General features: G+C 36.6%; 1 protein-coding gene across 1 annotated transcript in view; it reads left to right on the forward strand.

Moving 5' to 3' along the window:
• NEB (nebulin) overlaps window positions 1-12,931 on the forward strand; it is a gene marked incomplete at its 5' end in the record, with an annotated part of 60,137 nt that overhangs the window by 43,908 nt on the left and 3,298 nt on the right. The window contains 14 exons of the mRNA XM_010015867.1: window positions 1,349-1,441; window positions 2,835-2,927; window positions 3,450-3,542; window positions 4,896-4,988; window positions 5,501-5,593; window positions 6,666-6,758; window positions 7,564-7,656; window positions 8,282-8,374; window positions 8,991-9,083; window positions 9,608-9,700; window positions 10,666-10,758; window positions 11,050-11,142; window positions 11,424-11,516; window positions 12,600-12,707. Of these exons, the coding sequence (XP_010014169.1) occupies window positions 1,349-1,441; window positions 2,835-2,927; window positions 3,450-3,542; window positions 4,896-4,988; window positions 5,501-5,593; window positions 6,666-6,758; window positions 7,564-7,656; window positions 8,282-8,374; window positions 8,991-9,083; window positions 9,608-9,700; window positions 10,666-10,758; window positions 11,050-11,142; window positions 11,424-11,516; window positions 12,600-12,707 (1,317 nt within the window). The remainder of the gene's footprint in view (window positions 1-1,348; window positions 1,442-2,834; window positions 2,928-3,449; window positions 3,543-4,895; window positions 4,989-5,500; window positions 5,594-6,665; window positions 6,759-7,563; window positions 7,657-8,281; window positions 8,375-8,990; window positions 9,084-9,607; window positions 9,701-10,665; window positions 10,759-11,049; window positions 11,143-11,423; window positions 11,517-12,599; window positions 12,708-12,931) is intronic.

Here is a 12,931-nt window from a genome sequence, read left to right on the forward strand (position 1 = left end):
AAGATACTTCTCAGCCCCTTTCTCCAGCCTGTCAAAGTCCCTCTGCGTGGTACCACAACCCTTGGATACATCAGCCAATCCTCCCAGCTTGGTGTCATTTGCAAAATTGCTGAGGGTGCACTCTGTCTGGGCATTCAGGTTTCTTGTGAGGATGTTAAACAGTATTGGCCCCAGTACTGACCCCTGGGGTACACCACAAGTCATTTACCTCCCACTGGCCCTTGAGCCAGTGGTCAAAATGCTCAGGGCCTGGCTGTTCAGCCTGTTTGTGATCTGTGTCACTGTGCACTTATTTATTTAACCCGTTCATTGTTAACTTGTCGGTGAAGATGCCAGGCAAACAGTGTCAAGAGCCTTACTAAAGCATGTCTTGGAAAACTTTCATACTCTATAAAGAATTGTAGCATACTACAATTGGAATAATTGTATGTATTACTTTTCTTTCAAAACTTCTAAATCTTTCTCATGCTTTTTTGAATGCTGGCATCACTTTAGTTTAGAAGATACTAACCTTTCAGCCAATTTGCTTCATGCTAAATAAGTTTTTGTGAAATGTTATTCTTTTTTTCTTTTTGTTATGCTGAAGTAGAAATGCAAATAGCATTGTGACTGTTAAAATCTTGTATGATAACTCTTGCCTCTGTTGAAGGTAGAAAGACCAAATGGTATCAGGTGCAAAGTTATTTACACCTGGTTTTAGAAAACTCTTTTAGTGAAGAGCTCTTCATGGTGACATCTCATCAACAGTTAACATCACCTTCTGACAAATGGCTTGTAAAGACGATGGGAAGCCACACTCTGCTCATGTTGAAGCCAAGGACATCTTTTAAATTCTCAGTCTTTATGAGATCAGGATAATGCTCTTTATGTATCCACATATACATCTAGGTGCTCATTTCAATGCCATTATGCTAAAATTTTCAGAAATTATTTAAAATTTTTAATATCACAGTTTTTTTGGAACTCTGTATAAGAAACCTTGAAATGATTCAGTTGGTTTAGATCAGGGGGGTGGTTTTTGCTGAAATAAAGCTCCTGGGAGACACTAAATACCCAAATTTTAAGCTTCAATTGAAAAGTTATGGCTCAAACAAGATTCTGCTTTTTTATGCTAGCGATAGTTAAAGCCCTTTGTAGAGGTGTGGAGCAGTTACTTATTAGATAACTGAAACAGAAGGTTCCTTGGTTATTTCTTTTTATCAGAATACATTTGGTACCTGAGATCTGAATGAGTTTCTGAAGTGTAAAGGACTTATGTTTCTTTATTCATGTAACTTGTTACACACATGTTTCAGCTGTCCTTTAATCTAAATCCTTTTACTTTTTTCTGATGTCTTTGCCTTCATAGGTTAAATACAAGGAGAGTATTGGGAAAGGAACTCCAATTCCTGATCTTCCAGAAGTGAAGCGTGTAAAGGAGACGCAGAAGCACATCAGTTCGGTAATAGCCAATATTTTCTATTAATCTATATACTCGTCTTTGGTAGTGTTTGTGGATATTTTTTGCTGGAAAGAGAAAAGATCTCTTAAACTCCTATATTAAGCAGAAGGAAGTTTAAGTATCTGCATTTTTTCAGTAATCATTACAATCAGGCACTTCCTGTATTAGTTTTCTAACCTTTTCTAAACACGGAACTAGAAATAAAAAATACTCAGATGTCTTACAATTAGTGTGAAAAAATGGATCAGCTAGACAGAACTTTGTTGAAAAAGTAACGGGAGCCTTTTTTGTAGTCACAAAACCTAGTGACCATTATAAGTGAAAGCAGTACCTGGCTTTTACCTTACCTAATGGAGTGTGGATTTTAATACCCATACCGTGCTTTCCTGATTTGGCACCATGCTGCTTTACTTTGATCTCTGCATACAGAATTGAGTCAGAATACGATCTTGCGTTTATTGGTACTTCAGATGTTTGCTATGTAATGCTGAGGAGCAGTGACACCTGTGTAATGAGTATCTTACGATTTACGATTCCTGATTGTCTAAGTACTGTTTCCCCCTTAAGCTGTTTATGATACTAATGGGTTTTACAGCTCACTTTTGCACAATTGTTTTTTCAAATGATTCTTCTTTTTTTGAACCTTTCACATAATTTCTTTTCTCTTGCTGTGATTGCTTTATTTTTATATTTTTTCATTGTTTCAATGACAGCAAACAGTGGTTTGGGGTTTTTTTTTCTTTATTTTGGTTTTTATTAATGTGTTTTTTAGCATTGCTTATGTGACTCTTCTTATGAAAAATGCAGGGTTTTTTAAATCAAACAATTACAAACCAAACAAAAACCAAAACAAATAAAATGACAGCTAAAACTCAATTGTTTTCTCTTACTAGAGACCTAAACCAAAGTAAAATAGTGGTATTTGAAACAGTCGTAAAAATCAGAATGAAATAGAGCTCAAAACAGAGTATTTTTGTATTAAGCATGTCTGTAAAAGGTTCAGCTGTTTGTCAACACCATAAAAATAGCCTACATTAATGCTGACTGCCTGAAAAGTAATACTATTATATTTCATAAACAAAGATGAAAAGAGAAGCATACATACCTTTCATGACATGTCACCAGAAGATTTAAACTTGTGTCCTTCTGAAATGAAGTATTCCATTGACTTCAATGGGTTCAGGCACCTCACCACAGACATTAAGTACTTTGCTAGAGCTGGCGGCTGTGCTTATAAAGATGCACACTAAGTAAAATAGATTGTGCATATATTTATGTATAATCCCAGATTATTATTCATCTATAAATGAGGTAAATTATCTGTCTGAATATACTGTAGTTGTTGTGGAAGGAATGTGATCTTCTCACCTTGCTGGGTGCTTGTGTTCTGCAGGTGTTGTACAAAGAGGACCTAGGGACAGGCATCCCAACACCTGTCACTCCAGAAATAGAGAGAGTCAAACGCAATCAAGAACACATTAGCTCGGTATTTAAAAAAATTATAACAGCTTATTTTTGAGTAACATCCTAACATATAATCTGTTTTTCTTCAGTGGGTTGGAATCTCACCCTTCTGTCTTTTCCTTGGCAACATTTTTAACTCCTTTATATTCCACCTGTTTGTGTTTGAACCTTTTTTGATGATTTACAACTTTACATTTTTCTTTAAAAAATCAAAACTGGAAGCAGCTGTGAAATTAACATGGTGTTTCTCTCCATGTTTGTTTTTTCTTAACCCTCTATCTTCTACTATCTGTAGTCATATATTTATAGAATAACCAACCATCAGCCTCTTCTTTAATATTTGCCTCTAGAACAAGTGTGAATTAACTAAGAAGTGATCCTAATGCTAAACATAACTCACAAAATAGTCAGATTTAATGGTTTTGCCTGTGTTGAGTAGATTGGTCTTTTTTTGTTTGTTGTTGGGGTTTTTTTTGTGTGTGTGTTTTTTTTGTGGTTTTTGTTGGGTTTTTTTTTTTTGTGGAAACTTTCTTGTACCTCACAGGTGTTATACAAAGAGGGCTTAGGGACTGGCATCCCAACATCGGTTACTCCAGAGATGGAGAGAGTCAAACGTAATCAAGAGAACATTAGCTCGGTATTGCTCAATAAAAGAAACCCTACCATTTCCAATGCAAATCAAATCCCTTTAACTCCTCCATACTAAATTTTTCTTTCAATTCTTGAACTTTGAACAACCCTTTCTTAATCAAATCTCTAAACCTCTGTCAGTATCCTTACATTTTAATTTTTCACTCAATCTAGTTGTCATTAAATTGTACCAGCTGTGAGATTTTAACCTCATTTACTTAATGCAGTACCTTATTTTTCTACCCAGTGAAACAGTAATAGTCTGAGTGATGTTACTCTCCTCTTCAATAACAAAGTCAATCCTTCTAACAGTCTTCAGACTCCCCACACTGAGTGCACTGCAAATGAAAAATGAACTCTTAACCTTCCTGAAGCAAAGCAACCTAATATGAATTGCGTGTGCTGTCTCTTTTCCTGGTTTTGCTGGGGTGGGTGCTTTAAGTAGCCTACAGGTCTTTGTAAGAAAACCTGGGTAGCATCCCTGTATCACTGCAGTATTTAAAAAAAAAAAAAAAAGACAAAAATTGCATATAAAAGGAAAAATTACTGTAGCAAGGAATTCTATCCAGACTGTTTTTACTCCTAACACATTCCAGTCAAAGGAGCATTATGTCATGATTTTGCTGTATATTTCTGTTTCAATTAGAGCTGCTTACAATTCTGTTTGACTCACTCTGACCCAATTCTGACATGACAGACAGGAAATTCAGTCCTGACTTGAAATTAATAGAACAGTTCAGACAAGCCACTGTTGTTAAACGTTTGGCTACATTAATTGTCTCTGAGGTCACGGAAACTCTCTTTTATGCTGGTGAGCCTATTTGGAAGTCTTAGAGGCAAAGCTGCTTATGCCAGATCTTTTGTTTGAGTAAAGAAACTCCTTTGCAAATGAGTTTTCAGGTAACAGAACACTCCTGCAGTTCTTGCTGGCATTATTTGTGTGCCCCCAGGTGAGATGACAACAAACCTCGCAGTAATATTTGCAGATTGTTTTCATGGAGGTTTTTTGCCAGCCTTTGAACAAGGCTGACAAAACTCTACTTTTCATATTTTGAAGTTTCACTATGTTAAATTACTTGTCTTCTCTCTCTCTCTCTCCTCCCTTTCCTTTCCTTTCCTTTCCTTTCCTTTCCTTTCCTTTCCTTTCCTTTCCTTTCCTTTCCTTTCCTTTCCTTTCCTTTCCTTTCCTTTCCTTTCCTTTCCTTTCCTTTCCTTTCCTTTCCTTTCCTTTCCTTTCCTTTCCTTTCCTTTCCTTTCCTTTCCTTTCCTTTCCTTTCCTTTCCTTTCCTTTCCTTTCTCCTTTCCTTTCCGGCTGTGGTTTTTTTTGTTTTATTTTTTAATACTCCCTGTTGCGGCATAGGTGTTGTACAAAGAGGGGCTGGGCACTGGAACCCCAGTACCTGTCACTCCTGAGATGGAGAGGGTCAAACGCAACCAAGAAAACTTTAGCTCGGTATTTTTTCATCATTTGAGAAAAAATGTTCCCTGTAACTATGTAACGCTTGTAAATTTTCTAGTTCCTCCAATTAACCTATAAACATAGAAACATCCCATTTCTGCTATTACATATTTTAGTCACTGTTGTTGTTTATGTACTTATTTTTTAAAATATTTTTATTATAACACTTGATGCTTCATGTCCTTTAATTTTTAAATCTTTTATTTTTTGGTGAAGCTTAAGGCATTTTGCATTTTTAAAAAACACTGGGTTTTTTATTTGCTTAATTCCATTCCTCTAATGCTTTTTTATTCTGCACAAGCGTATCTAAGAATTAGGATCCAGTGTTTCTAGCTATGAGATGTCTTCCTCTAAATTTATCATACTTGTTAACTGTTCTATACTTCCTATTTTTTCTTGCTTTCTGGTGTATTTAGTTGGCATAAAAATGATGTGTGTTAGCTCCACCAAGCGCAGTTGGGATTTTTTGTTCTTAACTTTTTTCAAACTCCCATGTTACCCTGCAGGTGTTGTACAAAGAGGATCTGGGGACAGGAACCCCAACTCCTGTCACTCCTGAGATTGAAAGAGTCAAACGCAATCAAGAGAACTTTAGCTCGGTATTTTTTTTTAATTAGAAAAGCAGCAATTTCCCTTTTAATCTATTTGCAAATAATTTTAACACCAAAAAACCCTCTTGTATTTCCCTGTAATCAATTTACACAAAAAAAGACTGCCCTGCTCCCCATGTTTTGACTTTTTTTTTCCACTGTAGTTGTTACTTTGTTTTGATCAGATCATCTTACTAATGATAAATTTTAGATTCCATTTTTCCATCTTCCTTTTGACTCTGAACATATTTGTTTCTCATTAATATCTGCTTTTCCTTTTGTTAATCACTTCAATCCTTGGTTGTTGGGTTTCTCCCTTTGCCCCCTGGTTTTACTGCGTATAAAAACTAAACTATTTATTGCCTGATACAAATCTGTGGACACGACCTCAGGATAACAGTGCTCTGATACATGCCAGTGTAACCTGCTGTGACATTTAGGGAATGGGTAAATGAAATGGAATTGATGTCTTTATTCCTTCTGCGTTGTATTTGATATCTTCTTCCATTCCGGGGTCTTTCATGTTGTTGCACAGAGAGAGCGGCCCAAACCTGCAGCTGCTGTAAACTGCTCTAGATATGTTGTGAGCACAGGTTTGCAGGGTCAAAAAAAAAATAAATTAGTAGCATTAGCCTGATTCGCTGGGTGAGAAAAGTGTCATATATGATAGAAGAGCATTAGCAATTATGATTTCTCAGGTACTGAGAAATATGGCTCAAGTACAGTCAGGAAAAGTTTTACCTCACTGCTGGGGACGAGATGATAATATACATCATTATGATTTATATAAGACTTTAATCTTCTAATTACTTACCAGTTTTAAATGTCCACCTTGAGAAGCACTTCAGTCAGGAAGGTATTCTAGCATTCTGGTAGAAGTCATACTGATGTATCAGTGTGTAACTGTCTTCAGAGTTATAAGCTAGTTTATTATTTTTATGGATTTTTTTAATCCCTATGTTTATTTGGGGCATCTCAGAAAAACATCTCTCATGTTCTACATGTTCTCTCAGCAAACAGAGTGTTACTGTTGTTTGCTTGTTCCTTTTTCTTTTTTTAATGCAGCCGTGTTACCCCACAGGTGTTGTACAAAGAGGATTTGGGGACAGGAACCCCAACACCTGTCACTCCTGAGATCGAAAGAGTCAAACGCAATCAAGAACACATTAGCTCGGTATTTTTTAATTCAAAAAGCAGAAAATTCCCTTTTAATCTATTTAAAAATACTTTTAACACACCAAAAAAACCCAAAAATTCTTGTTCCCCTGTAATCAACTTACACAAAAAATAATATCCTGGTCCCTTTGAGATCTTTGTTTTCCTCCATAATTGTTACTTGCATCTTTCTTGCTCCTCTTTTTTATTATATCCTCTTAATAACTTTTAATTCCACCTTTCTTTTCAGTCTGATTATCTTTATAATTTCTTTCCCCTTAAAAAATACCCTCTTTTCCTTTTCTTAATCACAACAATCCTTACTTTTGTTTTGTGTGATGCTAGTTTTTTTTCCCTGATTTTACTTACTTTCTATATGAGAACTATATAGTTCTGTGCCCGATACAAATCCGTGGCTGTGACCTCAGTATAACAGTGCTCTAATACACATGCTAGTGTCACCTGCTGTGATGCTTATGGAATGGGCAAATAAGCGAGTTGATTTCTTTGTTCCTTTTTGTGTTGCATTTGATACTTTCTGCCGTTAGGGGGTCTATATTGGTCTACTATTACACAGACAGTTTTTCTATATAGCTCCTGAGAAGCAAAGAGAGCAAGTATTCTAGCTTTTGGCCAAAAGGCATTGCAGAGTGTTAGCGTTTTGCTGTATAGTGTTGAGAAGTATTTTAATTTTTCTCTTTTATTTCAAGCTTTGGCTCAGAGCAACTTTGAAAAACATTCAATTGGTTTTCTCACAAGCTGTGTGTTACTGTTGTTTGCTTGTTCCTCTTTTTGTTTTTTAATACAGCCGTGTTACCCCACAGGTGTTGTACAAAGAGGATCTGGGGACAGGAACCCCAATATCTGTCACTCCTGAGCTTGAGAGAGTCAAACGCAATCAAGAACACATTAGCTCGGTATTTTGTGGAGGAAAAGTAGTATTCCCTTTAACTCCACTTAAATGGAACTTTTTAACTTTCCTTAAAAGTGAACAATTCCACTCCTTACTTCCATTTAATCAACTCATAAAACATCCTTTCTTCTTCCCTATACTATATTTTCCAATGTTACTGACTTACCACTTCTTCATATATGTGATTATTTACATTATCCTAAATATTTTTAACCATTTTGCTCCCTGTTCCAACTTGATTTTTCTATGTGGGTTTTGTTTGTTTGTTTGTTTGTTTATTTTCTTAAATCGTATCATTATCCTGTTGTAATGCTGTTGTCATAGGCAGAAGGGGTGGTGTCTGACTTTCTGGCAGGCTTCAGTGGTGGCTAAAGCCCTTTTCTGCCATGAAAATGTGCTTGATGTTAGAGGCTTTTGTGTTGGATTTGTGGCATCTGCTAAGATAAAAACATTGACCTCTTTGCCTCCAGACCCTCAAGGTGCAATCCAGCCTTCATTGCTTCCAGGGGTAGTTTTCGAGTGTGTTAGAGCAGACTGAGCTTCCACAGTTTCAAATATTTGACTTCATGTTGGATGAAGTTATTATTGAGTTGTGATTATGTTTTTGGATGCTTCTTGTCGCTACACAGGTGTTGTACAAAGAAAGCGTGGGGATTGGGACCCCCACTCCTATCACTCCAGAGATGGAGAGGGTCAAACGCAATCAAGAAATCTGTAGCTCGGTACTTTGTTAAGAAAAAAAAAAGTTCTCTTTAACTCTATTTAAAAGAACATTTTAACAGTTTTAATAAATGGATGCTGTAACACTAGTTCCAAAATAATGCCAGCCATAGCTCTAAAGCAGCTTACAGAAGTGATTGATTACTTCTTACTCACATCTTGTGTGGTTTACAGTGGTGACTTTAACTTGTTAGGAGTTTTTATTGTTTTCCAAGAGTGATTTTGATGCTCTGTTCTAATCCTAAAATCACTTAACAAACTCCACTTATTTTCTCTGTGGTGCTGACATTCTTTTAAAAAGAAAAATTACAATTTACATGTTCATAAAATCCTCAGCCCCTCCATGTGGTATTTTTGTGGTCTCATTTATGCAGGACTTATGCAAGTGTATATATATATACTTACATACGTATATGAGTGATCCTGTCGTTAAAAAGCCAGTATGCCAAACCTTACTTCCCTAGCAAAATACTTCTAAGTACCTTCTTTAAAAATATATGCACTACGTAGGTCCCGAGAAAATAAATACAAGAAAAAAATGCCTTGAGCTTGAATTTTTTCTATGGATAGCTTTTTATTTATTGTTGTTTTCTTTGGCTCCTTTCTTACGTCTCATAGGTGTTGTATAAAGAGAACATAGGGAAAGCAACTCCAACACCTGTCACTCCTGAGATGGAAAGAGTCAAACGCAATCAAGAAATCATTAGCTCGGTAATTTTAGCAGGAAACCAGTTCCTAAAGATCTGAATGATGTGTTTAACATGTAACTGCAGCATTTAGTAATCTGTGCTTTCTAACTTTAGAAGACAAATCTGTCATGTAGCATAAAGCTCCTACCTTCTGTGCTTACAAACAAGTGGTGATATCATCTTTTTAATCATCGTGTCTTCTATTTAACACTGTCTGAAGCAGGATTTTACTAGAACTAGGTTTGCCTTTTTTTTTTTTTTGGATGGATATAATCTCTGTGCAAATTTTTTTAACCCTTTCTTACTACAAGTATATAATGTTGATTCCATACAGGGTCCATTTCTGCATCCAAGTGGATTAATGGCAAAGCTCCCATTGCTTCTTTTGGGAGAAGCATTATGCCCCAAACCTAACCCTTTCTAAGCATAATGATTCAAAAGCCATGTTGTATGTTGGTTTGGTTTTGGTTTAGTTTGTGGTTTGGGGGATTATTTTGGTGATGGTACTTTTTCAATGACATTTGGCTACTCCCTTGTATCATGTAGGTTTTGTACAAAGAAAATGTGGGGAAAGTGACCCCAACACCAATCACTCCAGAGATGGAGAGAGTGAAACGGAACCAAGAAATCATTAGCTCGGTACCTTAAAATAGATATATTTCTTTTTTTTCCTTCATTCTTATCTCTTAATAAAGTAACACGCTAACTACCTACTGAAGATTGATTTTAATTTAAAAAATAGATATAATTCTTTCTGCCAATTAATTGCTCCTCTTCTAAAACAAAATTACTTTAGTGTTAACAGTTTGATCCAGAAATTTAGGCCTTTCCTGCAACGCGGTTTGTGTACCTGTGGGCTCTATCCAGATAATATTAAAAGCTTAGCAGCCTTTGGTGGAGATATTCAGGTTTATCTCTCTATGCTTAGTGTTTGAGCTTTCATTAGCTTTTCAGGGATATTTGACTTTTGCAAACACAGACTAACAGGAAACCAGTACTCCACCCTAACACCCCCATGTCTCGGAGCCATATGAGACTGCATTGCTCTGACAGGTGACTTTGGATGCCTTGAACAGAAAGATGCAAAAGTAATGAGGCTGTTCCTTTTCTGGGTGGTGTATCAGCAAGGGCTTTTATGTGGCTTCATGGTTGGGGTAGCTGTGTAGGTGTAATGGTGTGGTGATATCAGACACCCATCCTCAACACCCTCTGTATCTGGCTACCCAATGTAAGTGTGGCAACAAAACTCCCTCCCTAAAGGTCAGAGATTGCTTCAAACAAAGGCAAAGCATCAGATAAAGCATTTCTTCACTAGTTCACTAGGGCCACAGGCAGCTTCCCCACGTCATTGTCACAATTATAGCTGGATAGAGCCCGTCTTTGTTAACCAGAAAAATAACAAGCTTTCCTTTTACAGTTTATTTTTCTTACCCTTCTTTACAGCAGTAGATGTTTGGCTTTTGTGCAATGCTGCGTATCATAATCAGTCGTGACTTTTTTTAAGTTTTATAACAAAGTGATAATTCGTGTTCAAATCCTTTTGATTGGGTGTGTGTGTGCGTGTGCAGGGTTAAGATACTGGATACATCTTCTGTATCCCACAGGTGTTGTACAAAGAAAACTTGGGGCGAGCAACCCCCACCCCTATGACTCCAGAGATGGAGAGAGTCAAACGCAATCAAGAACACATTAGCTCGGTATTGTCTGAAAGATGTAAAAAGGATATGATAGAGCACTTTTTTTTTCTAAATAACTTAAGTTTGCCTGGTTTTAACCAACCCTCTAATTTTTTCCCTCAAACATAGAAAGTCACCTCTTAAAATTATAGTATTTAAACAACTTTTTTGACAATTAACTTTTTAATACTATTTTCCCTCTGATCTTTTTTTTTTTTTTCTTTCATAATGGATGGTATTTACCCTAAACCCAGTAACATTACAGCTTTTAATTTGTACATTTGTGACTCTGAGTTACTTTGTGCTCTGTAGGTTGTATACAAAGAAGGCTTAGGGAAGGCAACCCCCACTCCGGTTACTCCAGAGATGGAGAGAGTCAAACGCAATCAAGAACACATTAGCTCGGTACTGAAAGAAGACAGACAGCAACCTTGTATTAAAAATAACCACTCTGAACAAAAACTCCACTTCTAACTTAGCCTTATTTTCTCAGTTTTCCTTACTTCTGTGTATTTTTCCCTTTGATTTTTACCTTTTGCTCTCACAAATAACTTTTCTAGATGCTTTATTTCCCAAGATCTTTTCTACCCCTGCAGTGATTAGTATGCTTAATCAATAACACCATTTACAGAATGAGCTATGACTTACTCCAGTCTGATTTGTGGGCACCTTTTTGCACACTGTAGGTTTTGTACAAGGAACATCTGGCAAAAGGAACTCCAACACCAATGACTCCAGAGATGGAGAGAGCTAAACGCAATCAGGAAAACATCAGCTCGGTATGTTCTATTCAGTTAATACATGAAAATATTTTTAAAAGTAACATTTCAATCCTTACTCAGAGTTATATTGCAGATGTTAACATAACTACCTAGCTACCTAGTTTGGAAGTAGGAAGTAACCATACTTAAATAAAATCCTTTAATGCTTTTTACTTTCTACAGCAACTGAGCAAGTCTTTCTGTGTGATTAGCTGCTTTAGTTTGGAGGTTTTTTAAACAACAGTTGAATCTCAAATAATGTGTTGCCTTCAAGTCTCTTGCAAATATGTTCTGTTTTTACTGCCTTACACTGCATAACATATAAAATGATTGCTTTTCATCAACAGTATGATATGTTAGATTGCTGACATTCTGTATTAAAACATGACAAATCTGGAAATAGCCCTTAGGCCCTATTTTACTAACCCGTTACTCCAGAGGCAAATCACGAAATACCCCATTGTAAATGTTTATATACATAAGATCACAGGATGGTTTGGGTTGGAAGGAACCTTAAAGACCATCTAGTTCCAACCCCGCCTACCATGGGCAGGGACATCTTCTACTAGACCTGGTTGCTCAAAGCTCTGTCCAAACTGGCCTTGAATGTTGTCATAGCTTGATAAATCCAGTAATAAAGTATCTGCAGATGTGTACAGAAGTATGATGTGACTGTTAAAACTCAAAAAAAGGAAACCCTACAAACCCAGTAAAAATTGTAGTATATCAGTGAAAAATACAGGTCAAATTCTGTTGTCTGTTCCACACTGGTAACTTCACTGAAGCCAGTGAAGTGCAGGTCAAATATATGAAAATAGTACGTGGACCACCATTACTGCATTATTACCTCTACCTGTTGTTAAAAGGTTAAAAAGACAAGGCTCTTTTAATTAAGAAAAGGAATGTTTGGCATCAAGGCCAGAGCTGTCCATGTCTCGTATAATTATGAAGAATGATTTTGTTTTGCATTCTAATGTTATTCACCAGTAAAGCCCCGCTGCTTCCCCTGCCCCTTCTTTGCCACATTGCTTCAGTACATCTCATTCCTCATGACGCAGTAGTTTAGTGCCCTGTGTTCACTTCCTTTTTCTCATTTCGCAGGTTCTTTATTCAGACAGTTTCCGAAAACAAGTACAAGGCAAAGCTGCGTATGTACTGGATACACCTGAGATGAGGCGTGTGCGAGAGACCCAGAAAAACATCTCTACAGTAAGACCATTTATAGATGTATTTATAACATAGCAAGTGATGTAAATAAGAACATAACCTTGTAGCTGAGACATTCTGGGGTTGGCAGCCTGAGCACAATGTACATATACCAAGTCTAATTACCCAACTAACTGAAGTGCTAAAGAGCGATTGTGGGAGAGGGATGTTTGGGGTTAGGCTCTCTCATTGTTCCTGGGTTGGAGAAAACAAAAGTTCTAATCAGC

Source organism: Nestor notabilis, unplaced genomic scaffold (genome assembly GCF_000696875.1).
Source record: "Nestor notabilis isolate BGI_N333 unplaced genomic scaffold, ASM69687v1 scaffold5936, whole genome shotgun sequence".
Lineage (NCBI taxonomy): Eukaryota > Metazoa > Chordata > Aves > Psittaciformes > Psittacidae > Nestor > Nestor notabilis.